The sequence below is a fragment of the Coccinella septempunctata genome, chromosome 4, assembly GCF_907165205.1.
Source record: "Coccinella septempunctata chromosome 4, icCocSept1.1, whole genome shotgun sequence".
NCBI classification, from domain to species: domain Eukaryota; kingdom Metazoa; phylum Arthropoda; class Insecta; order Coleoptera; family Coccinellidae; genus Coccinella; species Coccinella septempunctata.
Window position 1 is genome coordinate 22,971,758 of NC_058192.1, and position 21,742 is coordinate 22,993,499.

The 21,742-nt window shown below is 35.6% G+C and overlaps 1 protein-coding gene across 3 annotated transcripts; it reads left to right on the forward strand.

Annotated features, from left to right (window-relative positions):
• Positions 1 to 547: 547 nt before the first annotated feature.
• LOC123310993 (probable multidrug resistance-associated protein lethal(2)03659) lies at positions 548 to 21,275 on the forward strand. Of its 3 annotated transcripts, XM_044894724.1 has the most exons (11): positions 548 to 688; positions 3,518 to 3,622; positions 6,343 to 6,576; positions 7,730 to 8,160; positions 9,628 to 9,784; positions 10,553 to 11,884; positions 14,675 to 15,044; positions 15,106 to 15,256; positions 18,805 to 19,035; positions 19,965 to 20,914; positions 20,972 to 21,275. In XM_044894724.1, the coding sequence occupies exons 2-11, from the start codon at positions 3,537 to 3,539 to the stop codon at positions 20,990 to 20,992; spliced, it is 3,963 nt and encodes a 1,320-aa protein (XP_044750659.1). In that variant the 5' UTR covers positions 548 to 688; positions 3,518 to 3,536; the 3' UTR covers positions 20,993 to 21,275. The 3 variants fall into 3 exon arrangements, with proteins under 3 accessions (XP_044750659.1, XP_044750661.1, XP_044750660.1); XM_044894726.1 differs by lacking the exons at positions 548 to 688; positions 3,518 to 3,622; positions 6,343 to 6,576 and having other exon boundaries at positions 7,847 to 7,988; positions 8,068 to 8,160; XM_044894725.1 differs by lacking the exons at positions 548 to 688; positions 3,518 to 3,622; positions 6,343 to 6,576 and having other exon boundaries at positions 7,917 to 8,160; positions 9,677 to 9,784.
• Positions 21,276 to 21,742: the final 467 nt, after the last annotated feature.

Consider the following 21,742-nt stretch of genomic DNA (forward strand, 5'->3'; position numbering starts at 1 on the left):
GTTGATTAGCCATAAGCGAGTTAATTACTTAGATTGGTGGCCTTCAGTTACTCTAAAAATCAGAATTTGCTGTTGTGAGCTACCATCAGATTTCAACTTTGTGCAGTAGATTCGAAACGCAGTAGTAGATAAGAAACAATGTAGCAGACAGATAGATGAACAGATAGTATAGGTAAACCACCCAAAAAAATCAACTAAAACTTTTGAATATTCGGAAAAGAATATATTATTATATTTCTTGTGAGGCCTTATGAACTTTACAAAAGTATGAGTTCAATGGTTCGTTAAAAGATGTCTTGGAAAACATATTGTTCAGGAGAAAAATATTCACTCACCGCAGAAACTTTCCGTTCGAGCAATTCGTTTAGGAAATGTCTATTGTTTGGAGCATATGTATCCATTGTGTATTTGCGAATTCAAATCCCCTTTTCTCAATTTCATCAAATAAGGTAAACTGTTTTCTTAAAGAATTACACTTACGATATGTCTTGGCAGATAATTAATTTCTTTGTAAACCTACATTTGGTATAAAATAAACTGAGTCATTTCGGAGAGTTTCACAACACGGTGAACGCTGGAAGAGTAAACATCCCACTATTTTTATTTTGTGAAACATTGGTGCTAAATATATTTTCTTTCTTGGTACTGAGAATTACACTGAAATATACATTGAGGAAATTGCGTAGAGGTGAGTCAATTCAACGGTTACCCGTGAAGAATATTGTTTCAACACATTATTTGATCTCCCATCATAAAATGCATATTCCCATACTTTAAATTTCAATGTTTACAATTCAGTAGGAAGTAGCAGTTTTCTAGAAAAATTTACCAGGTGTCCCTCTGAATGCATCCAAGATTCAACCTACCTGTTGTCATCCAACAGTAATAGTGTGGTATTCTTGAAAATGGTGTCAATGTTCTGATGTTAATTGGTCTATTTCTATCCCCTACTGAATTTGTTCCGACCTTTCTAGCCGTATTCGCCTAGTGTTTCTATAGTAGTGGTATTCCTTATAAGATTGGAAACATCGTGATTTATAGAAAATCCAATAGAATATAATGTGCTTATAAGAAAATATGGATAAGTATATAGATAGATGGAATCTTTATGGATCATTCACATTTTCAAATGTTTACACTATACATATAGTCTCTAAGAAAACATTCAGTAATCGTATGGCTCCAGATCTATTTAAAACATTTAGGTACTTTCGAAATCTTTTTGCCAAAGATCTCTTTGTTGTAGGAAACACTTCATACAACTCTCTATACATTCTGCGATCCCCACAATCTACAATATGGCATAAAAAGATCGTTTCATTTCTGGTATTATAGGAGTGCACTGTTCTATGTTGTTTTTGGAACAACAGAGCACATCGCTGTAGACTTTTCATCGTTAACTTCCAATCGATAAAGATCGGATGGACTTGATGATATAAAATCAATGGGAGATCTCAATTGTTGTCGGATATAGAGTTCCATTTATTTTTCATCAGAGCTAGGTTATTTGTCAGAACTTTCATGAACAAGAATCTGTCAAGATTCTCCATTACAAGGATATAAAGCAATAAAAATCTTTGCTGATTTCAACATTTCGCCGCTTATGTATACAGAGTGCAAAATTCATATTCTCTATTTTATAGAAACATGTTCGAAAACGGCAATTCTCATTTTGAACTAGTTGGCGTTGCTTTTAAGAAACCAAACTACCCTCCACCTCTCGCAGAGTGTTATGTGCCTGGCAAACCAATTACACATGATAAGTTGCGTATACGCAATTAGTTGAGTTTTTAAAACGTAATCCCAAAATTTTGTGCAAGAAATGGATTGATAGATAGATGCTGAGGATGATTTGGTTATTGATGAGTTTTTATCAACCTAAGGGATGATTTGTTGAACTTATTACATTGTAGGTACATACTCTTACCTAACTAACCTAATTTATTTTTTGCTCCAGAAATGAATAGACATACCCTTTGTTGCTGAGAATGATTCGGAATTTTTTATCATCCCTTTTCTTATTATGGGGATAAATTTTGTTGAACATATTGAATTCGAATTCTTATTTGTTTTATATATATTGTTTTATTTATATATTTCGAAGATGAGAGAACGAGAGCTCAAGTTTTTGCTTAAATGTATGTCATCCTGTCATACATAAAAGAAGTGTAAATTCGAAATGCATAAATTAAACCCTTTCATCCCTATAATAGAAAAGGGTCGATGCTATTATTTTCTAAAGCCTAGGGGTTCCTCGGATATTCCTGTTGATGCTATCTCATCTGATCTTATATTTGTGAAAAACTTCGATACTGAACTTCGGAGACTTATTCTCAGCAAATTTTTGGGGCGTGCTTTTTCTAATTTTTTTGAATGCGGGTGTTGTGATGCATTGTTTCCACTGTCTGGTATTTTTTGTGGTAATTACTCTGTAAAAAAGGGTGTCATTCCAGAATTGAGTCATCCCCTCCGTATTTGAGTATTTCATTGATTATCTCGACTTAAAAAAGTGATATTCTGTTTTTTAGTGCATTGAGTGTTTGTCATTGTCATTTACGTTCGCGATTTCGGGATGTGCAAATTGATTTCTCATAAAATTCTGCGTTATGAGAATGTCAGATGTTCAAATTTTTGCTAGGAAATTGTTTTTGAACGTGAAATTACGAAAACAAATATGAATATGGAGCTACGGTGAAACATGAATAACAAGTTTGTCGTTTTTGGGCTTACGTGGGCAATAAGAATAAATGTTTTTGTCACTGTTGTCAAAATTACTAGTAAGCCTATAGTTCTACCTTTTTGGTAGATTCACCTTCTAGGGCTGATTTGCCTCGGACTTAACGCGAGCCTTCTGCCCTCGCGATTTGCCTCCGACGTGGCTCGGGCCGCGGCACTCACGCGGATCGCCTTCTACGTGACTCTGGCCTGCGGCCCTCAACGTAGCTCAGGCCTGCGGCCCTCGGGCGGTCGACCACCGAGGAATCAATTTTCATAATAAATATAGGGCAGCCCATTTGATAAACGATAGTTGGTATCACGTAAGAATCTAAAAAAATTCACAAGGAGTCAACTCTCTAGTCAAAACTAAACTCCGAAATTGTAAACTTGAATTTCGATTTATCTTGAAGAACGGAATTCGTGACATCCTGTACATTCGTTGACGTTTATTGTGTTTCTCAGCGTGTTGCGTATATTAATTTCGCAGCGAGAATTTTTTCCAGAAACTTCGTTTTATTAATTGGATATGTTCAATTACACTATTTCTTTTTATCTTATTCTCTTCGAATGTTAAATTCTTGCTTCTAAGTTGTAGGTAGTTCTTCTACAAGCATTTTGATTTTGACTCTGTACGCCAGAATTCCATTGCCTACTGAACAACAAATTGGTCAAACGTTCCAATATTATCAATGAAATCGTTGATTGAAGTATTACAATACCTCAATCAACATAAAATGTACATCATTATTTTTCTGTTTACTATGAATTAATCCATAGTGATAATAATATTGTTTTACAGGTGAATATTTTGATGAGGAATGGAAAACGCTTTCAATAAAAATTATCTCAAGAGAAAAATTCATCCTCGACAAGAGGCTGGTCCATTATCTAAGTTGTTTTTCAGGTGAGTAATGAGATTTCTCAAAAAGTGTAAAGTTTTTCATCTCAGCATTCATTCGCTTACAAGCAACCTCCAGATCCAGGACATATACAGTACGTGTCAAAATTATGGAACAAATTAATTTTTTCAGAAGAAAAGTATTTGGCAACAAAATCCTAAAACAGGTCAATTATTTAACTTTTACCAAATATTTATGCATTTTTGAAGGATTTTTGTTGCATGCTGTGCCATCCCCATCAACCCTCTAACTTTTTTGAATCGGGAAAGTGGGTCATGTGGTTCTTTGTGGGTAATTTGATTCAAACTTTCGGAAAAAATGAGAAATATTTGCTCGATCGTAGATAGAAATGATAGATGATGGAATTACAGTTCAGTTTGATCCTTCTAGAAGAGGATTTAGGGCGTTCGAAAAAAAACAGGAAGAGAATATCTGATTTTCCAATTCATTTCATACACCAATTTTCTTTGCCGGCCATTTTGAAGTGATATTTCTCCTAGAATAGAAACCCTTCAAATACTATAAATATTATAAAACAATTCGGTTTTGATCGTGGTGAAATATAAATTGTTGTTGGAACTGGCCGAAATAAATTAAAGCGAACAACACGATAACTTTTTGGCGAAATGAGGAGAATTTTTATCGTTATTATCATTAGTTTATCTGATAAAGAAACACGAACACATAGTTACACCAAAACATCTGTATATTTTCATTTCATTCGACTAAAACCATATCTACTCAATTTGAATAAATCTATAAATAGTGGTAAGTATTTTGGTTCAGATACAGGGTGTCCGCGCCATGTGGTAGCGGTCGATTACTCTAATTCTATTAACTTTTTAAATAAATGTTTGAACTAAAACTTTCCTCTTTTGAAGTAGAGCATTTCCGTAAATTATTCAGAACTATACAAAGTGTTTTCGTTTCTTCTGCACACCTATCAACTTCGTTATTTTAAATGGAACACTCTATACAGGGCTGTCCCGTAAAATGTGGGAAATCTCTCGGATTCAGATAGAAGATAAAAAATGAAAATGACAAGTTCCCATAATTTTTTTTCCTAGCAGCCCTCCCTACGAAGGTACGAGCTCCTAAATGAAGCCACTGGAAATCCATTTCAGTGGAATAAGTTTCAAGCTACTCGATATAATTTGATGAAAATTTGATATGATCAATAGTAGTAAGGACCTCTTATATGACCGCACTCAAATTTCAATAAGCTTGTTCAGTTTACCAGGGGCGGACTGGGTTGTACATTTTAATGATTACATTTTTAACACCCTGTATGATAAGGTGCTAAAAAAACAAATTTGGATACCTTGAACATTAAGCTAAAGAAAAGTCTTGTTCAGTGTCGATAAAATGAACCGTTTTCGGAAAAAAAAATGTAAGTAAGTAATTTTTTAATTTCTATTAAAAATAACATGAAGTCTATTATTTTGTCTGCAAAAAAGTGTGATACGAAAGTTATTGAAGGAACAAAAAGTTTTATTTTGTGTTATACAACAACAAAAAACAAAAAATGAATATCCAGTGGCGTCATTTAGGAGGTCGTATCTTCGTAGGGAGGGCCGCTAGGAAAAAAAATTATGAGAACTTGTCATCTTATTTTTTTATGTTCTATCTGAATCCGAGAGATTTCCCACATTTTTCGGGACACCCTGTATATTTTCACATTTTTGAATTCCTTGTTAAATTTGAATATAAGTAACACAACTATATCTGAATATTCAATGGTTTTCGAGGAATTTGACTCTTTATTAATATTTTGACAAATGAGCAAAAAAAATCAACTGTAACTGTGAGAAATAAACCATCTCCGCTGTTTTCATTTCTTTAACCCTACTCTTTTCATTCCGTGGGCACGTGCCCACGTGCCCTTCCCCCCTGAATCCGCCCTTGGCTCCGTCCCTATTCTATGTAATTAACTCAAATTTGGACTGTGTCTAGTCAATAAATGATACACTAAAAATTTTCTTTGTAAATAACCATACTATGTACGGACGGGTCCACGAAAACGTAGATCAACTATCAAAACAGAAATTCATCGAAATCTTCATTTTTTTAAAGGGCAACCCATATTTTTTTCCTGTTCATTATTTAAAACACCTAAAAAAATGTTTGAATAATGAACAGAAAAAATATATGGGTTGCCATTTAAAAAACTGAAGATTTTGATGAATTTCTGTTTTGATAATGGATCTACGTCATCTTGGACCCTGTATATAATATGGTTATTCACGAAGAAAATTTTTAGTGTATCATTCATTGACTAGACAGAGTCCAATTAGATTGAATAGAGATGGAGCTATAATCCTTTATGTAAGTACTCAAACTGTCAAAATATCAATAAAAAGTCAAATTTCTCGAAAACCGTTGAGAATTTAGACATAGTTATGCTATCAAACTTGTTTCAAATTTAACAAGGAATTCAAAAATGTAAAAACATAGGGTGTTCCATTTAAAATAAAGAAGAAACGAAACACTTGGTGTAGTTCTAAATAATTTTAGGAGATGCTCTACTCAAAAAGAAGAAACTTTTATTTCAAACTCTTTTTTGTAAAGTTAATAGAATTAGAGTAATCGACCGCTGCCCCATGGCGCGGATACCCTGTATGTAATAATAATATACCTAATAGAATTAGAGTAATCGACCGCTGCCCCATGCCGCGGACAGCCTGTATGTAATAATAATATACCTAACAATCATTTTTCAATTCAGCTGGTCTTTCCCAATTTTCTACAAAGGACTCAGAAAACAGTTAAACGAAGATGATCTGTATGAAACGTTACAAGATCATGAATCCACAATATTGGGTAACCGTCTAGAAGAGGCATGGCGAGAAGAAGAAGACGAATACAGGAATCCATCTCTATGGAGGGCATTATGGAAGGTGTTTGGGAATGAGTTGCTCGGCTATGGTATTGTACTCTTCTTTTACGAAGTTCTCATGAAGTAAGTTATGAGTAGAATTATGCGAAATATGCGAAATCACATGCTCGGTAGTTATAACAATTCATTCAAGACGATCTTTATGTCGAATTTGAGGCCAATAAAGTAATACTTCAAGAACATTGAAGCTTGGATATGGTGGGGTTCGAATAAAACTTAGTTGTAAGTTTTGGAAAGAATGCAAACATGTAATAAAATACAGAGAGTCTAATTTGAAATATCAGAGGCTCATGTCATTGATAACGTTCCAAAAATGTTCAGGTAATAATCTCAGTTGGATTCCTAGAAAGGTGGAATAGACACTTTGCTTGAAACACCCTGTATATACTAAATTATCCGAGAGAATAAGTTGGAATCAACGATATCACCTACCAATTTATCAAGTTCTTTTTGAAATTTGTTCCTTCAATTTTTTCGAATTCATAATCATCAGAATCCATTCCTGATTTCTGTTTCTATTTCCTGCTCCAAGAATTCACACCATTTTTTCGACTATAGGATTCAAGCTCCAAAGTCACTTATCAGTTTTTGGAGGTAAAGATTCACAAGATTCACAAATACAGCAAAAAATCACGAATTGAATTCATCTGATCGACATTTGTTGAAAATCTATAATTTGAAGAACTACATAAATTGTATAATTTTCACTATAAAACGATGTGTACCACTACACTTGTTTCGCTATCAAAATCATTTCTGTTCAGTTTCAGTTTCAATAAATCTTCATCCACCCGAAGAAGCTATCGTACCTAATTTATTAATTTTTTTTCTTGATTCTTGCCTTGAATTCTGCCGTTTTATAGATTTCAGACTATTTAGAGTTTGCAACGTTTATTTAAACACTGAGACAAACTCATAATCTCGTGATTCACGCGTGTCTCTCGCGTGATTCACCTGACTTCTCTTAATATTTCGTGAGTGAGCGTGCCTGAGCAAGGCAAGAATGGCAAGATGTGTCGTGAGCGGGCGTGTTATATCATTAGCGTGCCCATCTCTAAGCGAAACACTCTAATGGTTAAACTCATCGTTATTGGAAATCTACTTACAAATTTAGAGGTTACCTGAACTGAAAACACAACTCTCTTCCTATACCTAACTGATTTTCCAAATTGGAAATTTATTTATTTTTGATTCCTTATATTTTAATTATTGGCAGACTTGCACAGCCCTTAGCCTTGGGGAAGCTAATGAGTTACTACATTCCAAACCAAACTTCTGTTACGAGAGATGAAGCTCATTTGTATGCTGGCATCATACTGGTTGTGGCATTCGTTCAGGTTTTAGCCGGCCATGGATATATTTTCGGCCTTCAACATCTTGGCATGAAAATGAGGGTAGCTTGTTGTTCTGTCATATACAGAAAAGCTCTTCGACTCAGTAAAACATCGTTGGTTCAAACAACAATCGGACAAATGGTAAATCTCTTATCAAATGATGTGAACAGGTTCGATAATGCTGTTATGTATATTCATAACTTATGGTCATCCCCTTTAGAGACAATCATAATAACCTACCTACTATATGTGCTGCTTGGACCAACAGCTGTTATAGGAATTGTCTTCCTACTTATCTTCATTCCTCTCCAGAGTAAGTATATTTTCTCTTTACTGAAAGGTAGGACCAAAATAGGTATGTTTTATGGATGATACAAGGCTACAATAATAACGATATATCGAGGAAAAATATCGACAATTTGTACCTACCTTCATACAGTTTTTTTTTTAGTTTTTATAATATGATGAAAAACGGGAAAAATAGCCTTATGATTTCGAGATAAATATGGAAGGCTTTCGAAATGAAAATTGTTCTGTCCGACGTCCTTATTGCTTGATTTTAGCTGTTTCTGGTAGATACTTCTTTTTATTCGAGAAAATGAACGTCTTGTGATGTTTTCTGATCTTCTCTTGATACAAATCTTTTTTTATCCTGAAAAGTGCTCCTGTAACATGTAACCTTTAATTCTGAGAGTAAAGAAAATCATTCCCCCACCTTTTTCAAGTCACACAATCAATTTAGGTAAACAAACTCCTTCAGTTACGAGAAATGATGAGAATTCTAATTCTACACATGTCCAAAGCAAGAATTTTTTTAATAAAGAATAATATTATGTGGTTCCAATAACATAATTTCATGGGTCTTTTCAATCTTACTAGGGCCTTGCGTGTTTTGGTTTTCTTCACTTTTATTTGAACAGTGTGCACTTTTTTGACAAAGAAAAAGTCGAAATGCATTGAGTTTGATGAAAATTATCTACTTATTGATGTGATGGAACAGTTGGCTTAAAATTGAAGATTACAGTTTGAAGGAGCACTATTCAGGATAGCATTAAAGAAACAAAATTGGAAAAAAGTTAAGATTTGTAGAAACAGGATGTGCAATTTCTGTAATAAAGAAAGCGATATAATTTGAAAAATACACGACTAAAAGCCGCCACATTGATCCTCTTTTTAGTATTCATTTACTTGTTGAATTCAATGACCAGCTGTGATTGATCGTTTTGCTAGTAGATATCGGTTTACCAGTGACCAGTGATCGTTAAACTGTTCAATAGATAGCAGAATAAACCGGCACTTGGATTTTTTTAATATTTTGCTCATGTCTCTTATAACTCCAGCACTTAGCCTGTTACCCGATTCCGGTTTGATGTGGACTTCGGGACACCCTATATTCAATTCAAATGACTCATTCATATAACTTTGAAGAATATTGAATCTACTTCTGGTAAAACGAAACCTTGAGCGGTAAATTTTTTTCATTAGCGAATCCCCATGATATTTAGATTTGAAACCGCTATGTTTTTGTTCACGATTACTCATCTTCGTCTGATCACATATATATGTAGACAATATGACTAATATATTAGCACCCTACAACAATATCGAGTTTTTCTAGATATAGATAGACGTTACGGAATTTTACCTAGGTATCCTGTTTCCTTGGAACAGGTCAATGTCCTCAAAATTGTCTTAGGACTATCATACTTTTCTCTCAGATCAACCCAATTTTTTTCATGATAAAACAATGTTAAAATAAACTCATATTTTCATTTCACAGTGTACATGGGCAAAATTTCCTCAATATGTAGACTTAAAACTGCTTCCAGAACCGATGAAAGGGTACGGCTCATGAGTGAGATAATCAACGGCATCCAAGTTATCAAAATGTACGCTTGGGAAAAATCCTTCGTGAAACTCGTCGAATTGGCTAGGAGGTGAGTCGAGAGAAACAAACTAATGCATTATGTATTCAACAGAATTGTTCGAACTGTATGGAATGCTTTGTTACGTTTCTTTATTGTTTTTCATCAACGTTCTTTTATCTTAAAAAAAAACTTTGCTAAAATATTAGCTTTCAAGTTATCAGAAGAATATGTGTCAGAAGATATTAACGCTGATATATTTCAGGACGTCGAAACATGGAGAAAATACTGCAGGATGTCACATGAATTCCGTTAAATAAAATATCTTTGAAATTCGTTTGACACCCTATATGTATTGTAACGTTTTCTTCGCTTGATTAAAACGTCTATATAACTTATTAAAATTATTTATTTACACTTAATACATTTATAATTCACAAACTAACTATGACACAACTATTTATTTCCACTCGTATTTATTTCCACTAGTCGCTTGCACTGTGAACTATATCTGTACTTGTACTTGCCTACCTGCTCCTCCGCTGGGCTTATATAGGCGCCGGAAACATTCAGGTAGATTCGCGGTTATTCTGGAAGCTCTCGACCGCTCTGGTTCTCGAAGGGTCCGACCGCAAGGGCCGGACTGGTTACAGTATATTAATATAAGTCCTACAAAGCACTCCTATGCAGTAGAGCCCTCTCAAAAACTTTGAAAAAATTGGCGTTCACAACTCAAATGTAATCTCTAGACTAGTAGGTAGTAGTACCTACTTGGCTGTATGTAATATACAAGAAAACCTGTGTAATAGACATGCAATATTTGGAAATTATTTTTTGCAGCTCAGAAATTCATCACATAAGGAACGCATCCTATTTGAAGGCACTCCAGATGTCATTCAACATGTTCATCAACAGAACAGCAATATTTTTGTGCGTTTTAGGACATGTTCTTTCCGGATATTCGCCAACTGCAGAATACGTCTTTGTTATAACATCTTTTTACGGCATACTCAAACAAGCAGTAACAACTTGGTTTCCACTCGGTGTAACAGCAATAGCAGAAGCTAATGTATCAATTGAAAGAATTCAAACCTTCTTGAAATATGATGAATCATATTTCACGGATGAATTCAGAATTAAGAAGAAAAAATCTAAGAGCAAAAAGAAGAAATCTGAAGGCAAGACTAAAAAGAAATGGATAAGTTCCACTGAGGATTCTAAGAGAGACACTGGTATTTACTTGGAGAAAGCTTGTGCTAAATGGGCTTATAACTCGCCTGAAAATACTTTGAGTGATATCACTCTTAGCATAACATCTAATCAGCTTGTAGCAATCATAGGTCCAGTTGGAAGTGGTAAAACAAGTCTAGTTCATATGATACTCAAAGAACTACCGATTGTTTCTGGTAAGCTCGAAATAGTGGGGAATATATCATATGCTTCGCAAGAACCTTGGCTCTTTTCTGGAAGCATTCAACAAAATATATTATTCGGTGATACTTACGACCCTATTAAATATCAGGAAGTTATCAAAGTATGCGCTTTAGAAAGAGATCTTAGTTTGTTTCCATATGGCGACAAAAGTATCGTTGGAGATCGAGGAGTCACTCTCAGTGGAGGTCAAAGGGCTAGAATCAACTTAGCTAGAGCGATATACAAAGATGCTGACATATATATTTTTGATGACCCATTATCCGCCGTTGATACTCACGTAGGAAAGCAGCTATTCGAAAATTGCATTTGCGGTTATCTGAAATACAAAGCTACTATATTGGTTACCCATCAAATTCAATATTTAGCGAACGTTGACAGGATTTATCTAATGGAAAATGGGAGAGTGGAAGCTGAGGGAACATACCAAGACATTCTCAACAGCGGAAAAGAGTTTGCCGAGTTGTTCAAAGCTGAGATTCCGATAGAAGATGACGACGAGGAGGAGGAAAAATTCATCAAGAAGAGAAAGAAGAAGTTCAGCGTCATGGAGGAACAAGATGATATTCAAGACGAACCACTGGTTGAAAGTGAGGGAGTTAAAAAAGGCTCGATTTCTGGTAGGGTCTATAGAACCTATTTGAAAGCTGGAAGCAATTATTTTATGGGGTCTATTCTGATCGTTTTCTTCATTCTGGCACAACTCAGTGCTAGTGGTGCAGACTATTTTATCACTTATTGGTGAGTATTTTACCTCGTTATATTGATGTTTGAGTTTGTACATTCTTATATCAAGAGCCAAAAGCCTGCAAGAGGCAATTCGTTTTTTTGCAATTAGTTTCATAATGCAAAATTATTATCGCAAATAATCCAGAATTCACCACGGGAAGATAACTTAGTAATTAGGAACAGTGTGTTTCATTGGGAAACGAAAATACTTAACAGGTGGATAGGTAGCACCGAGGTGCTTCTGGAGATATCACATTTATTGGCTCTTGCTGTCTTTGTAGCCGAGATACAGGATGTTTTATGAATTTTGCTCGTTTCTTCCTGAGGGCATATCAGACGAACCACCTGGTATATTTTCTTCATATTTGCCAAACGTGTTTCTTATTCAAAGCTCAAATGTATCATGGAATAACCGGAAGAAAATCCAGGTCCGGGTTGACAAAAAATTATGAATCGTTTGAATCATCGAAACAACTCCCTGTAATAAAGGGGTATTTTTCTGGCGAAAATACGCCCTCATTTTAGAATAATCTTTTTAGTTTCATTTAAGTAATTTTATTTTTGAATTAATTTTGAGAGAAATATTTTCAGTTTCCGATTCAGGATTCCGACATCGTTCGGAATTGTAAACATTCCGCACCGTTTTTATTCCGTTTTCATTTCTGAAAAACGATGTCGCACTGTATGAAATATCCTGAATTGGAAGATAACCGTGTTTTTCTGTTCGCTAGCACAGATAAGTCGAAATTAAGACGTCTTCATCGACGCAAATTTCACCGAATTTCGACAGACGGGGCACATCTGATTTCTTCACCCCCCCCCCCCCCATGTGGGTATGAAATCAGATGTCCCCCGCAGGTCCCTTCACTTACGATTAACTGCCCCGAGTACAAACGTGATATTTTTGCGTTTTTCCGCCGATTAAAGAAGTTCGAGTTTTCGTTTAATTTATTTTTAGAATCCGTCTCCGTCTTTTTTTTAAATATTATTGGAACTTCAACCCTTTCCACTCTTCCTATACCCCTGTTTAAGCTCCACTCCTACTGCTATTAAAGCACCCCGCTGCCGTGGATACTCAGGGGATGCATAACGCACTTTGGAGTGGCAAAAACTTCCTTCATCCCTTACCACCAGCTCCACACATACTGCTAGTGAAACACCCCGCTGGCGTGGATACTCAGGGGTGCATAACGCACTTTGGAGTGGCTAACCCACTTTTCTTCCTTGTTTTCCAACGCTCACCTCTGCTGTTATTAAAGCACCCCGCTGGCGTGGATACTCAGGGGGTGCAGAACGCACCTAGGGATGAGCTATCGTGAATCTGTGCCGTCTTGTTTCATCCCCTAACCTGAGGTCCGATACCTGTCCGTTAAGTGTTCGTCTTAGGTTCTAGCTGGCGAACACGTCCATAAACCCCGTATCACGTTTGAGATCGGGTCCCCTGTTTCATTCCGTTCGTTTTAATCTGTAAATTCACGAATATAATCGTTTGTATTTGATTCCGAGATAAACCTGTCCAAGTGTAGAAAGTAGACTGTTTCCGTTCAAACCATTATATCGAGTCTTTCACTGTACGGATTTTGGAATAGTGCCATTTGTGTTTCCTTTTACGAGTCGACAAATATAATTTGTATACGTTGATTTTGACTTTCACTGGTTGTCGCTTACATCCCAGACACCACCGAACCTTGTCTTCGGCTCGTAGCTACCAGGGTAGGTTTGCTATTTTCCCTTAAAGAATAGCTGGCGCTACCCCGAGAAAAAGGCGTTACAACCCTGTAAATCGAAATTTTGAAAATGTGTTTCAATAATCAAAAAGACCACAAAAAACCAAACTAAACGTCTATTGTGCATCTATTGTATCTGAAGCCCTGTTGCTCTTCATTCACTTCTATACTTTGCAAGAGTTACTGTGTTGATATCCTTGTTAGAAGTTTCATTATGGTGCTGGGAAGGCATATGCCCCGGTAGTTACTTGCGTCTTTCTTCCCCCCTCTCTTATAAATAGGGATGGTGATACTAGTTATCCACTCACTGGGTACGGTTCCGTCGGTTCCTGAAGACATCGTCAAGTAGAAAAATGCTGTCAGCTCCTTTATCAGTGAGTCGCCACCGTAGATAGAAGAAAGAGAAGATACCGCATTGCGCAGCTACGAAAGAGAGCTCTCTGTGTCCAACATCAACTTCTTTTTGTTTACGTTTACCCCAATCCGAATCTATCTTTTTCGGCATATTTTCCACAAATTACACAATTTCCTGGCATGTCAACACCGAAATTCTTGATACTCAAGTCTTAAAACGCACGAAACACTATTACATCGAACACAAATACGATAATAAACATTCAAATATTAGGGTAAACGTAAACAAACATGGAGTAGATGCACAGTAAATGTCAACAAAAACATAGAGATGTTGGACACACTTTTCTTGTTGTTTACGTTATCTTCTGTTCTATACTATGGGTATCATCTTGGTCGTCTGAGTATAGGTTCTTAAAATGGTTTGTCCATTCGCTCGGTGAGATCGTAGTCGTAGTCGTACTATGTTCTGTGCTTGGGTTTTTCCTTGATATAATCAGATTCACAAAGCTCATTTAGTAGATGAAATAAAAGATAAGTCACCTAATATGAATCACGAAAATAAAATCTTAGATAGATAGCCATATAATAGGGCTTTCTCGTATTGATCTATTCTATTTCTTATTTTATTTCATTTTCTGTATGAACTCACCTGAAGGTGAAAACGAAAATAGGTTGCATATATAATAGTATTATTATTAGAATTATGGACGTTTTACAGGGTCAATCTTGAGCAAGCAAGGAAAGAACAAGAAACTATGAATATTTACTTAGATGAATCTCTCTACAACGCAACCCTTAGTGCCCCCAGAGGAATATTCAATATTGAATTCACACGGCAAACCTGCGTAATAATATATTCCTCGTTGATAGCTTCTATAATATTTGTAACTATAACAAGATCCCTCACGTTCTTCAAACTATGCATGAAAGCATCGAAAAACTTACACAATAACATGTTTTCAAAAATTGTTAACGCAACAATGCACTTCTTCAATGCGAACTCAGCTGGAAGAATTCTGAACAGATTCTCTAAGGATATGGGTGCAATAGACGAGTTGTTGCCTGCTGCCATAATAGATACAATTCAGGTATGACCATATTCTTGAAAATCAAAAGAATTATTTTTAATATCACCCATTCTACTTCAAGGTTGGAATAGGAGTACTGGCGACTTCAATATTGATAGCTACTGTAAATCCTTGGATTTTGGTGCCTACATTCGTGATTTTAGCTTGGTTCTATTTGTTCAGGTATATTTATTTGGCGAGCAGCAGAAATATCAAGAGAATGGAAGGGACAAGTGAGTGTTATAATATAACTTATAAACCTTCAACAGTTATCCAGGTGCTCGAAGAAGCAACGTCCAAAAGTGAAATTAAAATGGATAACAATGCATTATCGCTATAAGCAATCATTTAGTTACGTACTTATTACATAACCGAAGTTTTGAATCAAGTGTTCAAAATTCTTAAAATTTAAAACTCTGGTCCACTTCTGAATTCAACAGTCCTAGGTACCAATGACGTGGCTTCTACCGGTTCTATGTGAACGGTATCCGTTTTTCATTGAGATTTTCATATCATTCACTCAACAACGAAGGTCGAAGGAGAAGAAATTAATGAATTTTTTGCAATGAAAAAGAGTTTGTTACAACGCTTATATGAGTTGCATAACCTACTCAAGACAGTAAAAAGTTTATTCAATGATAAACCAAATAAATTGGTCATATATAATATATATTCATACAGGGTGAGTCTTAGACCCGAACAAATGAGTATTTTAAAAGTAGATTCTTGAGATCAATAGAAACACTTTCTTTCTATACCATTTTTTTGATTCGGCCCTTGTAAAAATATAGAGCTATTTTGAGTTTTCATAATGAGCTGTGCCACCCCTAGAAAAATAAAATTACCTTCAGAATAACTAGCTGAATCTGTGACACCATACATCGCTGGATCTTTCAAACAGAGTTATATTCAGCCAAAGTACTCAATTCTTCAAATTTCACAGATACCTACTTTTTAATTTAAACTTTTAACTTCGCAAATTACTCAAAAACGGCGGATTATACAAAAAATATGAGAAATACTTTTAATTTACAAAACGTTCAAATTTTCACTAGATATCGTCCAACTTAGACTCAACAGTTGGGTTCTTTGAATTTTTGGTATTTTTATGGTACCTACTCAATGGTCATAATAAAAAAACTGGAATAATATTGGCGGTACATAATATCAATTTCAAAGAGTCTCACTATACAAGGTGTACCAAGAGAGCCTTTTAGATGTTTCTGGAGAACTGGACTTCTTTAAATCTGAATATTTGGATCATGATATTGTTCCGCAATCAACTGAGCTGAAATCGAGGCTAAAATATTCTTGAAGCCTAAGCACTTTCAGTTATACAGGGAATGAACGTAAATTAAAAAAAAAAATTTTTTTTTACTTTTTCTTTCCTGATATGATTTGAACAGAAATATATTCGAAATTGAATACTCTATCATATCAGAAACGAAAAAAAAGAAAAAAACATTTTTTGAAAAATTTATTTCCAATCCCTGTATAACTGAAAGTGCTCACGCTTCAAGAATATTTTAGCTCAGTAGATAATGTCGAACAATATCATAATCCCAATTTTCAGATTTCAAATACGTCCAGTACTCCAGAAACGTCTAATAGGCCCTCGAACTTGATACACCCTGTATATGTCAAAATCTGAAAAATTTCATTTCAAACCCCCCCTAAACTTAACCCATGAAAACAAAATTCCGAAATTCATTTCATTCGATAAAACCGTTTGTGAGATAGAACTTAAAATGATATTTTTATGGTTTTTCAACAACCTGTATCTTTTAAATCGAACCGATGCGGAAAAAATGGTAAAGGAAAAAAGTGTTTCTCTCGACCTCAAAAATTTACAGTTAAAATATTTGTACGAGTCACACAGTGCGGATTTCGACCAAATCGAGGTACGGTGGACCTAATTTTCACACTGCGACAGCTGCAAGAGAAGGCCCGTGAACAACAATCAAGGATCTATACAGCCTACATCGATTTAAGTAAGGCATTCGATTCGGTGAATCGGAGAGCGCTATGGAAAATCATGGCACGTCTTGGAGTACCCGAAAAATTCTTAGCAGTGTGTAAAAGCCTTCATACCAACAACACCGCTAGAATACAGCATAATGGTTCTACAACCGACCATTTCTCAACCAACTCTGGAATAAAACAAGGCTGCGTATTAGCGCCTTTACTGTTCAATATTTTCGCCATAGCTGTATCGATAATTGCTGACATAAGTATGCCCGTAAGAGGTGTCGGTATTAGATTTAGATTTGATGGAGGCCTGTTTAACCTGAAGCGCCTCCGAGCAAAAAAAAAAAAACCCGTACCAAGTATATCACTGAACTTCAATATGCAGATGACTGTCCAATTATCGCTAGCAGCTCGGAGGATCTACAGATAATGTTGGACACCTATAAACATATACACGAAGCTTTAGGCCTTATACTCAATATCGACAAAACCAAAATCCTGGTAAGTCCGCCAGAAAGCATTCAAACAGATATCAGCCTGGAGAATGAAACTCTAGAACAGGTCGAGCAGTTCAAATACTTGGGAAGCTTCATAAATACTAGGGCTAACCTTGACACGGAAATACAAAACCGTATCAATTCGGCATCACGGGCATTCTGGAAGCTAAAGGATAGAGTATTTCAAAATCACGACCTCAATCTGAAGACCAAGACAGCTGTTTACAAAGCAGTCGTCCTCCCGACGCTTCTTTACGGAAGCGAAAGCTGGACGCCTTACAGGCGACATATTAAACAGCTTGAAGAAACGCAACAACGTCATCTAAGACAGATAATGCACATCAGATGGTTCCACAAAGTCTCGAATGCAGAAGTCTTGCAGCGCGCGAGTTGTACAACAATTGAGGCTCAAGTAACGAGGGCCCGACTCAGATGGAGCGGCCACATTCTGAGGATGCAAGACACAAGACTCCCCAAAATAGCTCTATATGGCGAATTCACTGAGGGAGCCCGGAAACCAGGAGGCCAGTATAAGCGGTTTAAGGATACACTACATCAATCCCTAAAATCAGTTAATGCCAATCATAACTGGAAACAACTAGCGTTAGACAGGTCACAGTGGAGGTCTTTTTGGTACACAGTTATAATGGAGACTTGAGAAGGATACAGCGACGGCCAGATCTGGTTGGTGACTATCCATGCCCGGAGTGTGGTAGGATATGTACGTCACGGTTGGGTCTCTACAGTCACAGGAGAGCACACAGTCGCAATTAGCCCTGAAAAATTATAAGTCTGTTCGCACCTCCTTTTTATTCATTTTTTTTCCTTTTTCTTTTTTCCCTTTTTTCGTCTTTTTGTAGATTCATTCCCGGCAACGGGATATAGCAAATGAATGAATGAATAAATGAATGAATGAACGAGTCAAAAACTGACCTGTAGATATATAATATCTGACCAATTTATTTGGATCAAAATTCGTTGGTTACTGCTCATTCTAAATAAAATTTCGTAAACACTGCCACGCAACTGTTCATATGAGATTCAATGAATGTGTTGTATAATATGTTGAAAAACTGTTCGATTTTCGTTACCTGTATGCTGAAACTCCTGAATTTAGAGAACTGTACCTTGTTTCGGCTAAAATCCACCTTTATCAATCCACAGAGATACTACTATACTGATTCAATTAACGATTTGTTGCTTTCATTTTGAGTGTTTTCTAGAACTTTCTTAGTTTTTGATCAGCGCTTATGTTATCTCTCAATGTTTCAGGAGTTCATAATATAACATATATAACATACGTTACTTTCTTTCAGCTAGGAGCCCCGTATTCGCTCATCTCTCTGCCACACTACAAGGTTTGACAACAATAAGAGCTTTTGGTGCTCAAGAAATATTAACAATCGAATTCGACAATCATCAGAATCTTCATAGCTCTGCCTACTATTTGTTCCTAGGATGCAGCAGGAGTTTTGGATTCTGGCTAGATTTGAAATGTGTTTTGTACGTCGGATTTGTAACTGTCAGTGTCTTGTTCATCGGTTCAGGTATGTAAGACCGAATTTTTCATTGCTGGAACACATTAGTTTCAGAAATGATGGCAAACTAGATGGTCTCACGTATTGAGCAATAATTTCTATAGAGAATTTCATTGTTTTCAATCATAACGTATACCTACACAACAAATGAACAAATACTTTGAATTAAGAAAAACTTCGATATGATATACTCTCTCTCTCGATCAACCTGCATCATTTGGAAAATTGATCGAGGAACATTTTATGGTCCAATCAAATTTCAGACCAATCACCAATGAAGGTGAGAAGTATTTACCCCGTTTAATGGAGGATTAAAATTTGATGAACTATCAAAAATTATAATTCAAAGCCTACGACTGGAATCTAATAGATCTCTCTAGATTTACTAGACCCACATAGCTTCAATTAAGTCTCAAAAAAGGTTAGAGTGATCTTTCTTGAAAAAAAAAACAACTTGTCACAAGTTATAAGCTGAAATCTGGAACAAGTCCAAAAATTTTTGGCTACAAAAAATTTGGCCAGGGAATTTCGAAGTTGCAAAATTGGTATAATATACTGCTCAAACATGTCCTAACAACTTACCAAAAATTCAATTTCCGATACGGCGTCCAATCTAGTGACAATGCGTTCTTCAACCTGCCATATCTCGCGAAATTTTCTTTGAAAAACGTCAGTAAGATCTCATATGAGATCTTACTGAAAATTACATTCTTTATAGATTTTCAACGGCCTGTATCTTTTCAAACGAGCCGAATTGAAAAATAAAAAGTGAAGGCAATAAGTGTTCCTTTGGACCTCAGGAATCTTATGTTAAAATTTAAAATATATATGTTCAAGTCAAAGACTCGCCCTATATATTTTAATTCATAGATACATACCTTTGCTTCTTTCTTCAGAAGAATGTTTTTTCAAAATATGAATTTAATTATTGATTTCAGAAACCTATGGTGGTAATGTTGGGTTAGCAATCACACAGGCTATAGGTTTGACAGGAATGTTTCAATGGGGAATGAGGCAATGGTCTGAGCTGGAAAATCAAATGACCTCAGTTGAAAGGGTAGTCGAATACACAGAAGTAGAGAAAGAACCAATTTTGAACAAGAGCGAATCTCCTGAAACATGGCCAAAAAATGGAGAAATCGAGTTCCGAAATGTTTTCCTAAAATACTCTCCCAGCGCACCGTACGTTCTGAAAAATCTGAACTTCACAGTACATCCAATGGAAAAAATCGGTATTGTCGGAAGAACGGGAGCTGGCAAGTCTTCCCTGATCTCCGCGTTGTTTTTGTTAACAGACATCGAAGGACAAATTCTAATCGATGGAATCGATACCAAGAAAATAACATTGGAAAGTATGCGGTCCAAAATATCTATCATTCCTCAAGAGCCAGTTTTATTTTCTGGAACGCTGAGGAAAAATTTGGATCCGTTTGACGACTACGACGACGAGAAACTGTGGGATGCTCTAGATAATGTTGAACTTAAAAAAGTTGTTGCGGATTTTCCATTGGGATTGAACACGTTAATATCAGAAGGAGGATCGAATTTCAGCGTTGGTCAGAGGCAGCTTGTTTGTCTGGCTAGAGCAATTGTACGAAATAATAGAATTTTGGTACTTGATGAAGCAACTGCTAATGTCGATCCCAAAACGGATGCCCTGATACAGACTGCTATAAGAAAAAATTTCGCAAAATGCACTGTTTTAACTATAGCTCATCGACTACATACAATCATGGACTCTGACAAGGTATTGGTGATGAATGCTGGCACTGTTTCCGAATTTGGTCATCCTCACGAGTTACTACAAAACACAAGAGGTATTTTCTACAGTTTAGTGAAAGAAACTGGTAAAGTTATGGCTGATAACTTACACAATATAGCTCAAGATGTATGTGTCTTACCTCCATTCATTTGAATAATTATCTAACAAATAACATTCTTTCAGAACTTTGAAGCACGTCATTGACCATTAGAGATATATAAGCTCCAAACCTTCCGTTAGATGTGGGATTGTGACTGTGAAAACATCACTGCCATATATATGTGGTATGAAAATTTTTCCATAGTTAAAACTTTCATTGTAGTAATGGAAGAATTTTGTACAACTCATTCGGAGTCATTTAGATTAAATAAAATTCATCCATGATGAACCAAGTTAGGCTGTGTCTTTTTGATGAATTTATATATACCTAGGATTTAAATATAAGCATTTTGTAACGACTGTTAATAAAGTTAACTTTAATCAATAACATTTGCATTTTTCGTAATTGAATTGATAATAAGATCTTGAACAATATACCTTCTCTTTTAAGTAAATCAGAATAAATAAATACTGCTGAAAGAATTTTTGACTGTCACCTGTCACGACAACAAAAACTGATGCATATATATATTTCGAAAATATCTTAAATTCCAGGTAAATAAAAGATAATTGGTTCTTTATTTCAATTTTTGTATTCATTCTCTGCTTCAAATTATTCAGTCCATTATAATTTTGCCGGGTAATATACGTTGGATCTGTTTTGAAATTCTGTACAAAGACATTATGCCATTGAACGTTTTTTTTTTAAATATTTGCAAGGATTTATGAGTTCAACTAGCTCTTTTCAAATATATACCCTGCATATTTATTAGATTTTAGAATCTACCTAGTTTCGAAATATACGTTCATTTCTTTCAATGAGAAATAAAGGAACAACTGGTTCCGAAACGTCGC